A 16,201-nucleotide genomic window follows, 5' to 3' on the forward strand; every position below is an offset into this window, starting at 1 on the left:
ACGTTGGTCACATTTTTTACCGCACATTAAAACAAAAAAAAACATTGTCACCTAACTATGAACTTGCAATTTGACTTATCGATTTGAAGTCATTTTCATATCCTTGTTGACATACTTAGTCATGTTTAGGCCTACTAGTTTTTTATCGCAATTATGTAGTTTGTGATTTTGGTCAAAATCATAAAAATCAGCCAAAATAAGTTGAAAACAGAAAAAATCAGTTATGAAAAAGTTTTTATTTTTTCGTTATCAAGTATTCTGGTGGTTTTTAGGGCAAAAATTGCTCGATTACTGTTTTCACCCTTCTTCTAGCACTTTGATCTCAGAAATAATTATGCCTTTACATCAACGAAAAGTTTAATTTCATTGTGAACACATACCTAGGTCTACGACGTCTAAGTGAAATTCATAATGTGAAGCATCCTGAAATCATGGACCAGGACAAAGTATAATAGTGGTCTCTAAAATCAATACCATCATTTTGTGAAAATCTAAGGCAAATGAATAAAAACAAGTACGGTATAGTACATAAAAAAGTAAAATGCACCTGCAGTTACCTATCAATGCCAATCAATACATGCACTCTTAGAAAGAAATGATGAAAATAAAGAAATTACAACCTAACAAATACCAGATGAACATGAATGTTTTCATTCTTTTATTTTTAGGGCAAAATAGTGTGCAAAAGCGTTCATATGGAATGTACTGTACAGGGTGGAAAGAAATTAAGGGCCACTCTTTGTGTCTTCTGAAACTCTTTCCCCCGCCTTCAAAGAATTGCTTGATCATAATCAGTCTCAAATTTCCATCACAAATGGAGACTGGTAACCCTCTCACTTTGAGTCATTTAAATACAGACTCCAATAATGGCAGACCTTTGCCCTCGGTCTGGTCTGTTGTAAAGAGATTTGCCGTCCTTTCATGGAGTTCTCCACTTACCCATGGTTAAAGGATGAACGCTAAAAGACTGACCCACTTCCCTCGGCCTCTTGCCGGTCATCAGCAGGCCTTTAGTTTTGGTTCTGACATTGAGACAGTGCTCGCTTGCATTTTAGAACACAATGTTAGTGGCACGCTCTGGGAGGGTTATCCCTTATCAATCACCATCAAGCCAAAATTAGATCATTTGCAGCATGACACTATTGTATGTGTTCAACAGTTTCTCTTAATGAAAGCTTGGGGTTCAAGGCCAAATAAATCTTTGAGCGTGGACAAGCATGGTCAAAGTAGCTCTGAATTTCTCTCCAACCAGTATTTCTCCTTAATTCTGCTTAAACATGACGAAAACCTTTCAGTTCCCAAAAAATCTTCAGTTTTAGGTCATGTTATGGTCAAAATTCGTGGAAAAACTTTTTTGCTCCAACGTGGCCGAAATAATGTAAAACCTAATTCAATTTAAAAAATCTTTCCCACCCATAGACATGACAAAGGGTTCCAAGAAAGATCATCGGTGTCATAGCCGAAATCCTCATATGCCCTGAGAAGCAATTTTAGTGTGGTGACGTAGACTAGTGTTCCCAATTCTCCTACTCGACGTTTCTCAAGGAAACTTTTATGGTGTAATCACACCCACAAATCTGACAGAGGCCCGACGTTGTCCATCAAAAAATTGGACGACGTATTCTGTGGCTTTGCTGACTGAGTTAGGCTCAACCCATTCTATCCTCAAATAAAAAGACTGATAATTAGCGCAGTTGGTTAACGCGCGACCGAGTTAAACTCGGGTTCATGGGTTCGATCCCAGGTCTCCCCCCCCCCTTCTAGTGGATCATCGCCTCGAATGGCGGCCCCAGAACCCAGAATGGGACGAAATAGATGTATATACTGTAAACATTGTAAAAGACCTATTATCCAATGAGAAATATCTCGCAATAAAGAGTTTTTTTTAATTAGGGTCGGTATAATTTGAATTATATTTGAATAAAAAAAGTCCAAAACATATAATCTTATTGCCCAAACGTTTGTTTTCAGGGTTGGCACCATATACAATAAAAACTCTGGCCAAGCTATCTTCTGTGAAATTCCAAAAAAGCGTATTATAATGTTACATGATATGACCTGTGGTTCGAATTGGCTAAACAAGCGCTCAACAACGATTGTGACAAAAACTCTTTGCAAAGAAATAATACTCGTTTATTTGGTGATTCAAGCAAGACCTTAGGCTGTGCGTAACTGGTAGACCTCGAAAAAGGTTTTTAAGACCAGAAAAACAACTTTCTATTTGGAATAAAATTGGGCCAAATTTCCAATTTTACAACTTTTTCAAAGCCTCTCTTCCACTCTTCTGACTCTTTTTCACCTTTTTTCACTTGTTTTCACATTTTAGCACTTTGGTCATTTGCGTCCTGTTCGGTTTCCTTCTTAACTTGTATTTCCTTTTGGAAATTTAAGAGAAAAAGCGCCCAAAGCAAGTAGCAGGAGGCTACAGAAAAGATTGTATAACTAAATATCCATGTCAATCAGAAAAATGTCCTGATGTTCAAATATTACAGCATTTTTTTATTTCTTTGAAATAATATGAAGAACCTAGACGGACAACCTCGTAAATGCACTTGTGTACCTAGCATTATTTTGAAATAAAAATGCAGCAAAGAGAGGCTAAAAACGACCTTTTTGGTAATGCACCAACTTTTTTTGCATTTTACAGTTTTTTTCGTTTTTTCACACCTTTAACTCGTTCTTTTTTGCCCTGCCATCTAACAATCCAGGTGGGAGCTTAAAAAAACGCTTCAGCTTTGAATTCAAAGAGAAAAGCTACGCAGCGATGTTTAGTAAAGCAAGCGAACCCACGAAATGCAGCACTTACATGTATGATCCCAGCTAAGAATAAATTTTAGATTGGGAAAAGATTCAGTTCATGTTATATAGTACGATCTTTTCTTGATCTAAGATTCTCTCCTTCGCTTTAAAAAGACGGGGATCTGATCTTGCTCTTTTCCCCAGACTAACTCGCACTGTGAACTCTCATGTTTAATTCAGTGGACACATCCGAAAATTAGGCTTTTACTTTTTTAGATGCGTCAATGCTGAAGAAAATGGTTCGTGTACGGAACACTTAACCCTTAACCCTTAGACAACGCGTTTCAGGGAAACTTTTTAAACTCAGTCATTCTTTCCAATTTTTATGTTTTAGATCCAATCTGCCGCCATGTTTTCCGCCAGTCCCCCTCAAATTGATTTCTTGGGGTTAACGTCACTTGGGTTGGTCGTTCTTCTGTGACTTTAACTCAGCTTTTTTTGGAATTGGTTACCCATTTAATCTTTCACTAAAACTTTGGCAAAATAACAAACACTCACTAAAACCATTCATCGACCAAAACGAATTCAACCAAATTTAAAAACTAACTTGCGAGATATTTGAAAGCAATTCTTTTTGCTAAATCGGATAAACAAATCATTTGATGCAGACCTCCCCGACAACATGATCGTCAAGACAACAAAAATATCTTTCGAGTTGGATTACATTTATGAATGGTTCAATGGTCGGTATAAAACATCTACATTGAAAAAGACCACTTTGTTCAACGAATCGTAATTCACCGCTTTGAACAAAAATACTTCTCTCGTCGTCATCAAATCATTTTTGAGATGATGGCTTTGCATTCTTGGTCTCATTGGCACTGGAGCGGAATGCTGTGGTTTTGGTGCCTTGATTGTCGGAATTGGTGATTTCGTGAACGAAATGCAGCAAATCATCAATTTTGGCATTCCTTTCGGACTCGGTCTCTTCAATGCTCGAGTTGGAATGAGCATCAATTTCCTCGATCTCTGACGACCGTCTGATCAGGTGAATCTGATAATCTATGGTCTTGGAAGGGAACAAGGTGCTCGTATTCTCCATGACCACGGAGTAGGTGTACCCTCGGTCACATTTGATTCTGCCACGTGTGAATGATTTGTTACTGACAATCTTCTTGGGCGGCTCAATCACTTCCACTTCCGAGGAGATGTCCTCAGACTGACCGGCATCTTCTTCGACCTCTTCGAACACGGTAATCACACTACTGACGTCCCCATTTTCCTGACCAGGATGGTGGTGGTGATGGTGGTCCACCGCCAGATTGATGGCATCGACATCCGTCTCTTTGGGCAGGGCTCCCATGTCATCTCCTAATGGATCTTTGGCTTGTGACACCAAGGGCGTTGTGACACTCACCTCACTGACCCTGTCCTTGAAAGTGATTTGTTCCACCATGGCTCTTCGGTAGATGGCAAACAGGATGTCGCCCTTCTCTGTTCGAAGACACCACTCCAAATCAGTTTTGTCCTTGGCTACATTGAACTTAAGGCTAAGGTTGCATTGTGGATGGATTTTCTGTCGGCAAAGGTTCAGTCTCTCATTGGGTGGGTTCAGAGTCTGAAATGCTGGTGACACAAGATTGTTCACTGAGCTCTGCTTCCTCATCCCGGTCCTGAGTTGTGTGTCATTGGGTTTCTCCACTAGCAAGTTGCTCATTTCAACGACTGTCATGGTTTTCCGCTTACTCCCTCCGTACCGCACGGGTAGGATGTGTTTGGGCAGTCGTTTGGCCAGCTCAAGACGCCATTCATGAGTTTCCGTGCCCAAAACGACTACTTTTTGGATGGTTTTCTTGGCCACGAACCGCTTCACCACGGAGAAGAGTAATTGAAACAACCAATTGGCATTCAAAACAATGGCACACTTCAGAGTTTCCGGGTAGTTGGCCTCGTATAAACTGGCAAGCTTGGTAATGACCTCGAGTGTTTGTCTGTCGCGCACCTGACTGAGAGTGAGGCCCTCGAGATCGAAAATGACGACCTGTCCGCTCGTGTAGCTCAGAGAAGCGCCGTGCTCGTCCTCGTCCTCGGAATCGCTCTCTTGTACCAAATGAAGGTTACTACCGCCACCAAGACCGTGTGGATCCACGGAGTTCCCCGTCTGAATCCACTGGACCGCTCTCCCTCGGCCTTGTGTTCCACTCTCAGCTTTGGTGTCCGTGGGAGCAACAGGGTGATGTTGGTTCCCTTCTACATCTGGCGACTTGAAGGACCGAGTAAATCTTTGGTTGTGGCCTTTGCACGTTCCATCACTTAAGTGTTGTTCTTCTTGTTTGTAATGAAGTCTCACCAAATGAAGAGACATTTCGATCACCTTCAGAGTGTAACGAATGAAATCCTCAGGGGACGTATGTTCCAATATTTCTGAAAATGTAGAAAATGAAATGACCACCTGACAGATGTCCTTAACGATACAGAATAGTGATTCGTACTTCGAACATTGCATTTGCCGAATGGAACAACCCACAGGGGTGATCCATCTCGATCGACTCCGGCGAATTCAATGGGATAGTCGCGAACTAAATGCTGAGAAGGGATCCATTCCAAGAGGTTGTCAATCTTTTCATTCAGTCTCCATCTCGTTGACGCCTTGAGCAATTCCAAGGCTTGTTCCACATTACCTGTTCAGAGTACATGTCAGTTTATTCTTCAGACTCTACCAAACACCGAGCTACACACACACAGTACACACTGAGTGAGCCTCTGTTTATGATGGTGGAACTGTTGTCAAACAAAGTTCCGAAAATGACCTCACTTACCATCGGTGGCCACCACCCAATTTTTCAGCTCCCAAAGGGAAAGTTTCTTGAGGTAGATTCCAACCTCATCTTCATCCTGGGTGTCCTTGGTCTCAAGCCTGCATTTGAGCTCGCGACTTAATTGAAAATAGTCCGGACTCACTTTCATGGTTCAATACTCCACAAGAATAGCACTAGCCTTCTTTGACGAACTCGAACTTTTCACGTCCCCTGAGCTCGTCCAAGGGTTCGAATGATGGATGAATGAGAAGCTCAGTGTCAATATGAAACATTAATCCCAGACCTCCTGTCGTGTTCACGGTTTCCTCAAGACTAAGCTGATATTCCTGCTGATTTGAACCCCGCTCGATGTACATACACTCTAATTCTGAGCTGGTGTGGCTCTTGGGTACGTAAGATCCGCTCTGCTTGACAACTTCCTCAGTAACGAACTAAGCTAGTCAAGCACTCAGGACAAACGCCTATTCATACTCAGACAATGCTTCACTTGATGCTTTTACAACGCTATATCTTTTGTGGTGTGCAGAGTGTATTAAGCCGCTATTAACGATCATGGACGTTCACGAAAAAGGCTCTTCCTTTCGAGTCCAAAAGCCAAGGTTTCACTCTGGTTTCATAAGACAATTACAAGCCTGTGTCGCTTCTCAGTTACGCAAATTCTACCTTTGGGCTTAATAGTCTATTGCAGTACAGCAAACTAAAGGCAAGATTAGAACTCCAAGTCAAAGCTCAGATCATATTCCCTTGTATCTTAGTCCTCGCCCTTGTGTCTTATGACAGCGCAGAGACCCTCGAGCAGGGATGAAAATTGACCCTAAAATCAAGCCATATAGCTTCAGATTGTACTTCAATAGGGAGTTCTGTGGGGTGAGCTGCGATGTAAGAATCAAGCTGTCTTAGCATTAAACATGATTTGTGTGCACTTAAAAGAATCATGTATCGGCAAACCAATTCAATTCATAGTAGTACATTCCATGAAGCTAGGCATGCTTCAATGAATATATTCACTTCTAAGGGATATCACGACATAAAACGCTTTTTTTGCAAACGATTTACAATGGTTCGCTGACAGTTATTCTTCAAACTTTGTAATGCCAGCCAAACTTTATTTGGCTATTTACTATCGTAACTTCTCTCAGCATTTATGCCCAGCCAGAAGTTAGAAAAGTAAAGTTCATTCATTTTGTGTTCAGTTCTTTTTCAGACACGCACTTTCCTTCATGTCTGGGCAAATTTCCTTTCCAGCTTTAGTGCCATTAAATCCAAACAAACTTTAGTGCGATTCCACTTCTCATTTCATCTTTCGATCCAGAGGGGCTTGATTCTTGATCCGAACTTTGAACTCGTCTTACACGTTGACTTTTTACCTCTCATCATTCCATTAAGGCTTCTTTATCACAAACTTTGAAGGTTTGATAAGCTCAAGAAGATTAATGTAGACTCGAATGAAGTGAATCAAAGTAAGACCAATTTGGAACTATTATGAAAATTGATTAATTTGCCTGACGGTCCTCTTAAAAAGCCTCGAGTATACATACAGCATGTGCGTACATAGCACTTGTCTGCCATTGACCCAAATGAAGATCAGCTTACATAAAAGTGGATGTCCAAGTTCGGTTCAAGTCGTCTTTAGTACACATGGACTATGTGAAGTTTTTGAGAACCCCTTGGGTTTTCTGATTTGTCATCCTTGTTGGGCTTGTTGAATAAAGGATTAATGAAAATGAGTTCGATTGAATCGACAAGTTAAAGGTTGTTCATACTATTGTGCTTTCTATTATGGAAACATAGATAATAAACAAACAAAAGGCTCAAGAACTGTTGACTAACACATATTAAATGTCAGGTCATTTCGGCAATGCCTGAGGTTCCAGATAATTCAGTACAATATTGCAACTCTAAAATGTACTGCTTAGACGGCAATACAAATTTTCTCCTCATGACTTTCCTCATTGAACTTGTAGAACTAATTTTCAATTCAAAACTGGCGTGCGTTATGAAAATCCACTCGGCTCAACCCTAATCTAATGAATACGAAAGCACGACAGTTTGGAACAGAGACCGAATATGGAAGTAATATCATCAAAAAAAGAAAGATTTATGTGTTAGGTTTAAGTTGTCTCGATTGTTAATAACGCATGAGATGTATCACAAAGAGATAAAAAAGCTCTAGTAGAGAACTTTGAAACAAAACTCAAACTAATCGAAGGCTATGAAAAACTTTTGGGCTTTTCCATTGGAATTTGAAAATGGAGCTTGGTTAACAACCCAGCCATAAAGTTCGAACACAATTTTGTACTACGTACAGTATATCATACGTTTTATTAACTCTTGGTTTATAGGTTTTCTTCAATAAAGGCATATACCGTACTTTTGTATGATAATGGATTTATTTCACTGGCGGTTTAGAGGGCGTTGTTAAATTCGGCAAGTTGGCCAACTTGGGTTTTGACTTCAAATTGATCGGAGTCCTTAGAGGGGTGGTTGATTTGATGACTTTATTCAGTTTTGGAGTCCTTAAAGGTGTGGTTGATTTGACGCCTTTGTTGAGCTTTGGAGTCCTTAAAGGTGATTTTCCTTTTGACAAAGGCGCTCCCTTTAAATTCCCCAAGGTCTTTGGAGCTCCCATTAGCGCCAGAGGGTTGTTTTTCATTAGCATGGTGACACGTTTGCCGGCTCGTTTCGTTCGATCTTTGATCATCTGCCGATTAATTTGATCAAAGCTCTCTTCACTGCGATTGTACAAGTCCTCTCGATCTTCATTTTCTTTGGCGACCTTCTTCCGATTGTCGACCACATCGCAATTAAACGAATGACGGAACAACTGACCTTCCAAAGGGAACCGATGCTGGACACCGCTCTTGAAATGAGATGTGTTCAGATCCTTAAGGCCAAATTTCCACGTGCCTTCCTGGTAGACCCCATAAAAAACGCCTTCGCCTCGGTACATGTAGTGATTACATTTGTTAATCCGATTCACGTCTTTCAGCCAGAACTCCTGATCCCTGACATCCACCACCCAATGACGATCGGTGGCCACTCTGAGAATGAAATGAGTATTGAACCCTTGGGTCCGGAAATAGTCCAAAACGCATTCGGCGTAGCCCCGATATTCCCTGAAATATTGGGCCCAACTTTTCGGCTTTCTGATTGTTTCAATCTCCTTGGCTCTGGCTTTACGAACGGCGGTGGGCGGTCTCCAAGGGTGCTGGTTGATGCCATATAGATCCGTACCAGCAATTGTGGATTTCTTATAACGCCGTTTGAGTGCCAGTAAGTCAATGGGCTCTTTGGAGTCCGGATCGTTCCCATCGGCAGTTTGCACCCAATCTTCGGGGATCTGTCGACCGATTTCTTTCGCGTTTCCTGTCGCATTTGCATTAGCGTCTTGATATCGGCTGTTCTTTTTCTTGATATTCTCAGCCTCAAAACGATCCCGGGGAATAATGATATCCTCCTCATTTGTTCCGAGCTTGATTCTTGCCAGTGGTGAGGACGGATGAGCCTTAGCAGCTAAGGCCTTGATTCGCTTGTCTCGGAGAAAACCATGTTTTCTGGTAGGGAAACGGCCTCTTTTGTCTACATCCTCATCGCTGGCCTCATCGTCAGATTCCTTGAAAAGAGCGTGGGAGATTAAGAACAATGGGAGTTCCCAACGTTTTTAAGTGTTCACAGATCTGGTGAACCTTGGTCTTGTTGCCGTCAGACTAACGATGAGAATTTGTTTAAACCTTCAAGTATACACAGAGGGTAGTTCAGTAATGAGTTTTCAATTAGAGGCTTTCATTGTTTTCCAATTCATTGATCAGGTGGTAGGTATTGGTTGGTAAGAATGATCATTTTCGTGTTGCAAATTTGGAGCCGTTAAAATGATTTCCTAATGCACATGACGTCAATTCAAAACGCTTGATTCAGTGCTTGTTCAATTCTTAATAAGTGGAGTTATGGGAAACAAAAGAATGCCAGCCTTTGAAAGGCAAGGGAAGGCCAGGCATCTTCAGAGACCTGATTTTCAAGTAAGCTTGACAACAAATTCTTTTCTTCCCGTATGTAGCACGCCAGTACTCTACAGAATCCGGCATCGAAAACAGCTAGCAATTAGGTGGGAAAATTTGTCACAGCAACCACATGTACTGCATGTATCATCAAAAATTGGAGTGAGGCACCGATCCCTTGCACTCACCGTGGAGCTAGAGCCCGAGGCAATTCCATCACCTTGGGGCTTTTCGCTGTTGGCCTCTTCGAGTTCTTTCATTTTCTGCTCATGTGTCTTATAATTTGGAAGGATGTCTCCTTGTTGGTTGAATTTGATGTCTGGTGGCTTCTGAGGATTTTTCCCGCTTATCCGGAGCACCCAGAACTTGTGCAGCCCTGGATCGTGGACCACAAAAATATTGCAACCCAACAGTCTTGGTGTGACGAAAAAGACGCCAGGGGCGACCCCGGGGGTACATAACGAGGCACTGGGTAATTCCATATAAAGTATATTCTGAAAGAGACGCGAGTGGTTTTACTATGAGAAACAACTCAAGCTTCGTCAGTCATTAGGTATTCATGATTTGCTTGCCTGCGTAAGATATCCTGGCAGAGTCTGGTTCTTTTCGAAGGCTGAGGGGAGGTATACACATCTATGGATATCTAATAGACCTTCGAGATGAGGATTACGATCCGTTACCACGCATGAACCGCGATGACCATCCATTCCAATATAAAAGCTGCCTTCATTCTCGACCTACATATGCCGTACATATATTAAAAGACTCATTGTTCCCCGGCGCTTGATGACGTGGTCTCTTTTGCTTCGTAAGCTCTGACTATTGGAGAACATCAATGGATTTGAAACGGAACGTAAAAGGTTGCGAGGCCTAGAATCCTTTACGGTCTACAAGTTAGATTCCAGTATATTTCTGTCCTTCTTCAAATGAAGCTAATGCTTCCCTGAGGGAAAGGCCATAATGGTCAAAAAGGCCTCACATGCCAAGGGCTCTTAGATATTCGACTCCATTAATATCCTTCAGTTGTTTCACTCTAAATTGAAGTCGAGGAAAAGGAAACCGACTGCCCGCTTCTCGCTCCAAATGAGCTTCGAGAATGTTGGTGAAAACTGAACTCCAAGCCTCACATTTCCTCCACTTCCTTTACCTTATACCTATTACCTTATAGATATCTGGAAGTCGACCCGGTTCCAAGTCTGGGTTTTCCCGAAATTTGTTCAAGAGCTTATGGTCCAACTGGTAGAATAAATACATTGATCAGGATGAGTTTCAATGATCATACATAATCAACTTTTGAATCTGACAGTGTGTCATCTTACATCTATTCTTTTCACGGTGGTCCAACTGTCGTCCGGGTAGGATCGATGGGAGCACAGCCAATCACCATTGGATTTCTTTTTATTTGGGCGAAATTCCACGCTGAATGCAATGTGTTTACCGGCGTAGAAGTCCAAAACCTTGGTGACCCGTTTCTTACTGCCAGGGTATTTATCAGGGAACAGTGGGATTTTATCGTATTTCCTTAAGGAAACTTCTGATTGTTCCTTTTCCTGACCCTCATCCTTCGCTTCATCCAAGGTTCCCGAGGGTTCATTTTTTTTCTCGTTTGTTTCACCATGATGGCTTTCGGGTGCTATATCTTTGGTGATTTCTTCAGCTTGTGGAAGCTTTGGGTTTTCTGTGGGCTCTGTTAAACTGATGAGTTGCTCTTTTCCTGTGGTTAGCTCACGTTGCAAAGACTTTTCCATGGTTGGTCAGCAAGTGTGGTATTTCATTCGACACTATCACAAATATGGAATAACCTATGTTTTGTGAAAACACCTGCCAATGAGTTAATGACGCCTTTGACCGAGAAAAAAAAGCCCTCTATAAGAGAAAGCTGTGCCATAGCTTTATATGAAGGTAAGGATAAGCAATTTGAAGTACGAGCACATCTCCGATAGAAACAAAATTTGCCGTACGAAAAAAGACGCTTTTTCGATATTCAGTTATTGCTAGATCTTTTTATCAAAAGCGAATTTCGTTTCCCGTCCACGGTGGTTATATTTTCTGGTTGTTAAGTGTTTGCTCAAAAATCAAGATGCGTTTTTCTTTGTCAAAGAAGCAAAAGGAACAATTTTTGTGAAATACACATGTTTAAAAGTAGCTCAGATAAGTGTGTTAAATCACTTAAAGTGCATTAAAATGCATCATTGTCAAAAACGTAGTCAACTAGAAGGAGGATCCTTCACCGGTATATTGATCGTTTTAAATTGTTGTGCCAGATTGCATATGTTTTTACAATGGAATATACCTCATAACATAAAATTTCGACATGATATTTTGACTGCTAAGATTGTACGTGCACCATGAATCAATGAGAGCCTTTAGGTGCTCTATCGTGATAAAAGACCAAAAGATTTGTTCCACCTTCGCAAGGACAGTTTAAGATCCCAGTATCATATTGATTTCTGCAGCGAGATAAGCCGAAAATTGAGATTCGAAGAACGAACAAACAAACCCTTGTTCATTGCCAATTTCGTTCCACTGACACAATCAACCAATTCTTCAAAGACATGAATACTTTGCTTAGTTCATGAATGCTACCCATATAAACAACTGTTTATACAACCATGCCAAAAAATGGAGGCAAATGTTCTCAAAATGGGAAATGAATTCTTCATATTGAAGCAAACAGTTTTCCCTTCTTCAGTATCTTTGCTTTGCGAGAAAAACAACTCATAATCAACGAATAGAAATGTCTGTAACAGTGACATTTCAAAGCTAGCCCTTGCAGTAAGTGATTGCTACGATTTATTTGCGACCGGAAAGTGCTCAAGTCTTGTTTCCACCTTCTTACGACATGAAATGAAAAACAAGCCAGATTTTGTCATTTCGTACTTGGCAAATAAACTCAGATACTTGATAAACACTCCAAGTTGGAAAAACAAACTTTAGTTTCCCCTCCCAAATTCATTGGTTTTCCATTAGAAATTGAACGATATTTTGCTCTTCCAAATCAGCTGAAGATCCATTTACGCAACGCTTTTAGTTTGATGGTTCTCCATATTCTTTCACAAGCAATGCTTTATATTGTACGGCACATTGCACATTCAGGAAAGAGCACTTACTATCTCTACGTATATCACACAATGACAGCGTTTCGGCAGCTTGGCATAAAGAGGATGGATTTGACAGGCGCTTTTTTCGATACGATCTTAATGATAGCGTGATATTGATCTTCTCTTTTCTCTATTCCCAGGTGAATTCAAAAACACATTTCCTCCGTACTTTTGATCGAACATTTCAAATTATTCTGCTTTCTCTCATTGCCACAACGACGCACTGGAAAACCCCGTTCCATGCTCAATTGCTCATGGACCTCCTCCCTTTCTTTCCGAGTCCATTGGAAGTTCCAATGCTCGTGGAATAGATTACCTCCACCTTTATTCCATTAGCCTAACAGTGGGAATTGTAATCAACATGGGTTGAAAGCCCTACTCGATTGCCTGAAGGAAAAGATTGGACACAAAAGTTTACCACGTGGAACCACAGGCTTTGGCAGAGAGCTTGATTTTGTAACAATACGATACAAACGATCTTTCGATCCAATTATTGGGATTGGCCTTGGATTTGACTCTCTTAACGACATCTGACATGCCATGGGTGGGACGTGGTTCCTAAACGTTGATCTTTGTTCTGTGATAGTTCAATAACTTTTATTGAGAACACAAACTCAACGCGTTGGGTAAGATTTGACCAAATTTTGGTCTCAGAGGATCAATAAACATATCTTGAATCTATCGATATCGAAGAGTATATTATCTTTCTCCTACATCTGTTTATTCGTTCCCAAAGGCGAACGGGAGTCAGGATTCACCAATGATTCACGTTTCCGTTAGTCCCTCTTAACTTTGATTGGGCTCAGAGTTCCTGAACCTGTCCCAAAAGAGGGGAATAATTGGATCAATTACTTTCACCTCCTCTCGTCTTCTCACAACGAGACGTTCCTAATTGGTCCATGCCCAAACGTTTTTGATTTACTTGATTGGTTCGAATTTTGCGGATTGAAACCAAGGCCACACAACCAATGGTAAGCTTCTCAGAATGTTGCCCCTGAACTCCATTATACGGATGTGGAACAAGATTCCACCTATCAAATAGTTTCGACCACACATGTTGTATGTATCTCAATCCAGCCTCAAGATTACATAGAATTGGTCCATTTTGTTAACAAACAACTAGACGAACTTCCTGTTATTGGAAAAATAATGTTTTGTTTGGAGGGAACAACGGGATTGTATCCAAGACCCTCCACTTCAACAACGATAGAGGAGAAAGCTGAGAAATATTGCCTTAAATCAATTAGTTGGACACTTTAACCGCACATTACTTCAAAAACAACACCACGTTTGACTTACAACGTTAACATTATTGTAGGCTTGCTCTTAAATGCAGCGTTCAGTACTTAAAATAAGTGGGAAATGGCGCACCCTGATGTTCCGAGTTTCAGCACACGTTCCCATGTATGATATTTTTCCTCGAATTGACATTTGTATCCATGCCCAATTGGTGAATGCGGGGAGTAACAAATGGGTCATAAGTTTTGATGTCATGGAACTTGCAGTTCCAAGTCTAGGTTGCGTTACCTCGACCATCTAATCTACATTATAGGATCTCCGTCTCCATTTATCCCAATATTGCCCCCATTGCAATCCGACAACGCAAAAGTAAAACGTTGAGCTCATAATGCATGATACAGCAAACCAGGTAGAAATAAGGCATATTTGTGTATCACATGTGGAGAAGAAGTTTGAGGTACTTTTACCAATTTGGTTTTGAACTTTCCTATGGCATCTGACTTGTGACAATTACTTTTTACATCCAATCGAATACAGCGACAATTACATTGGTTTCAGATTTCGTCAATCAAATGTGCAATTGTGAGAGAAAATCAAGTATAGAAGAGACTGGGCCCCTAACTTTTGAATGGAACAAATATTTTCAAAATCTGAGTTAGTGGCGTAAATCAATAGTTTTGCTCCGTCAACTTTTTGTCCGTCAAAACAAAAAAGCCCGAAGAATTGTTGTTGGAATTCCTTGCAGTACTGTAATAACACTATTATTGCTACAGCCATCTTCAATTTTTCATTGGAAGTCATTTAAGGATAGTTATTTAACGAGCTCTTGGAGATGCTATATATGCAGTTGGAAAATGAATTATTAACGATTCCTGCAAAGAAAAATGTCTTCATTTAGTTATGTCAGAAGGTGCCTTGCAATCAACCATTCAAACATAATTTAACCACTGTCACACCAAACAAGCTGGAAAGCAATCTATTCAAAGAATTTGTTAGGGTTTATTTAAATAAGGTACAAAAATAGGAATAAAAAATGATTGGAAGCAAAAGGTTTTGGATTGAGACGCTATAAATTTCAAAGAGTACTTTAAAAAATTGTGCCAGACCACGTATACAACTTACTCAATTGCATTGGCTCAAATGTAAGTAACTAATCAATTGACATGAAAAATAATTTTAATTATATTTCAGGCCGGCCTGCTTGGCAATAACTGCCGTTGAAGGATCTCGACCGGGTCTTTTCCTTTTATAACCCTGGCGTGTCGCACCTTTCTTTGCTTTCAAGTAGTGGTTGTGACGCTACTCGAGTTTTCAAATCTAACAACCACTGTTCACGCCTGTTTTATGCAAATAAATCACCAGAACTAAAAGCAAGTCCACCTATAACCTTAAGAAAAGTTTAAATGTTCATCCTGACGTCTAACAATAGGAATAATGGTTTTTTTAAAAGGGCTGTAATTTCAGTCGTTTAGACTATATGGTGTCGAAAATAGAATGATGAGTGATTAGTATCATAAAGAAATCATTCTAACTCTTATTGAAGAAAACAGTCATTATGTTACTCTGCTTCAAAGTCTGACCGACACAACAAATAGAGCCACTTAATCATTTCAAACTCGTGAATGTTTCTATGGTAATTTCAAATTCAGGATTTATTATGAAAACAGAATAGAAAAATAACATTTTTCAACTTTAAATGGATTAGTTATAATTTTGAAACAAGTCGAACCATCAAGAAGACAGATGATCATGCCTTTCTCTTCGCCAAAGAAGAGCAGAGGTCTTTCAGTCCTTTCAAAATCTTACCGTTACGTGGCTTGTACTGTACGCAGGACAAGCCCCATGGAGGCCATATTTAAAGATCTCAAACATCTTAAGGAAAGACAATCTTAGAAGCATGAAAGACTCGTCCCGTTAAATGCGTGCCTATCCATGGACTATCAAATCAGATTGCTTTTGCTCCCAAACAGGCCACCATCAGCCCCAGCATCTCTCGCCGCACCTCGTTGACGTACGCATTTACGGGAATTGCTCCACGTCCAACTCGGCGATTCTCTTGTGACGGATCTCCGCTGTCCTTGTGGTCTTATTTATCCTCCTCGATCTCCGCGGGTGGTGAACAATTGGGATTCCAATTCAGACACAATCGTAAGCTCCAATACTACCCTTTGGAGGACGATGTGGACAGGAGGATTATTGGGACCAAGGTAGAAAGAAATACGAGTATACACACATTTACGTACATGCATCAACCAATATGGTTGTGTTGTTGGTCCCGTGTGAAAAGAAAAAACACGCCTCAAATAGA

The 16,201-nt window shown here is 40.6% G+C and overlaps 2 protein-coding genes across 2 annotated transcripts; both read right to left on the minus strand.

The window, feature by feature from the left end:
• Positions 1–3,428: 3,428 nt before the first annotated feature.
• On the minus strand, positions 3,429–5,901 carry LOC131883911 (uncharacterized). The gene is made up of 3 exons (XM_059231515.1): positions 5,559–5,901; positions 5,232–5,420; positions 3,429–5,163 (listed from the first exon to the last, which is right to left on the minus strand). Exons 1-3 carry the CDS (start codon positions 5,704–5,706, stop codon positions 3,578–3,580), a joined length of 1,923 nt encoding a protein of 640 aa, XP_059087498.1. The 5' UTR covers positions 5,707–5,901; the 3' UTR covers positions 3,429–3,577.
• Positions 5,902–7,894: 1,993 nt separating this feature from the next.
• LOC131883438 (uncharacterized) lies at positions 7,895–11,412 on the minus strand. The gene is made up of 5 exons (XM_059230912.1): positions 10,873–11,412; positions 10,715–10,789; positions 10,126–10,290; positions 9,742–10,047; positions 7,895–9,171 (listed from the first exon to the last, which is right to left on the minus strand). Exons 1-5 carry the CDS (start codon positions 11,299–11,301, stop codon positions 7,948–7,950), a joined length of 2,199 nt encoding a protein of 732 aa, XP_059086895.1. The 5' UTR covers positions 11,302–11,412; the 3' UTR covers positions 7,895–7,947.
• Between the last annotated feature and the right edge of the window lie 4,789 nt (positions 11,413–16,201).

This window comes from Tigriopus californicus, chromosome 7 (assembly GCF_007210705.1).
Source record: "Tigriopus californicus strain San Diego chromosome 7, Tcal_SD_v2.1, whole genome shotgun sequence".
Classification (NCBI taxonomy): Eukaryota; Metazoa; Arthropoda; class Copepoda; order Harpacticoida; family Harpacticidae; genus Tigriopus; species Tigriopus californicus.

Excerpts from the sequence above, each read along its gene's own strand:
- LOC131883911 (XM_059231515.1), bottom strand. The coding sequence starts at position 5,706 with ATGAAAGTGAGTCCGGACTATTTTCAATTAAGTCGCGAGCTCAAATGC. Across the intron at positions 5,421-5,558 it reads TTGGGTGGTGGCCACCGATG|GTAATGTGGAACAAGCCTTG; the intron begins GTAAGTGAGGTC and ends TACTCTGAACAG. Across the intron at positions 5,164-5,231 it reads CGGCAAATGCAATGTTCGAA|AAATATTGGAACATACGTCC; the intron begins GTACGAATCACT and ends CTACATTTTCAG.
- LOC131883438 (XM_059230912.1), bottom strand. The coding sequence starts at position 11,301 with ATGGAAAAGTCTTTGCAACGTGAGCTAACCACAGGAAAAGAGCAACTC. Across the intron at positions 10,291-10,714 it reads GACTTCCAGATATCTATAAG|GTCGAGAATGAAGGCAGCTT; the intron begins GTAATAGGTATA and ends CGGCATATGTAG. Across the intron at positions 10,048-10,125 it reads TGCCAGGATATCTTACGCAG|AATATACTTTATATGGAATT; the intron begins GCAAGCAAATCA and ends CGTCTCTTTCAG.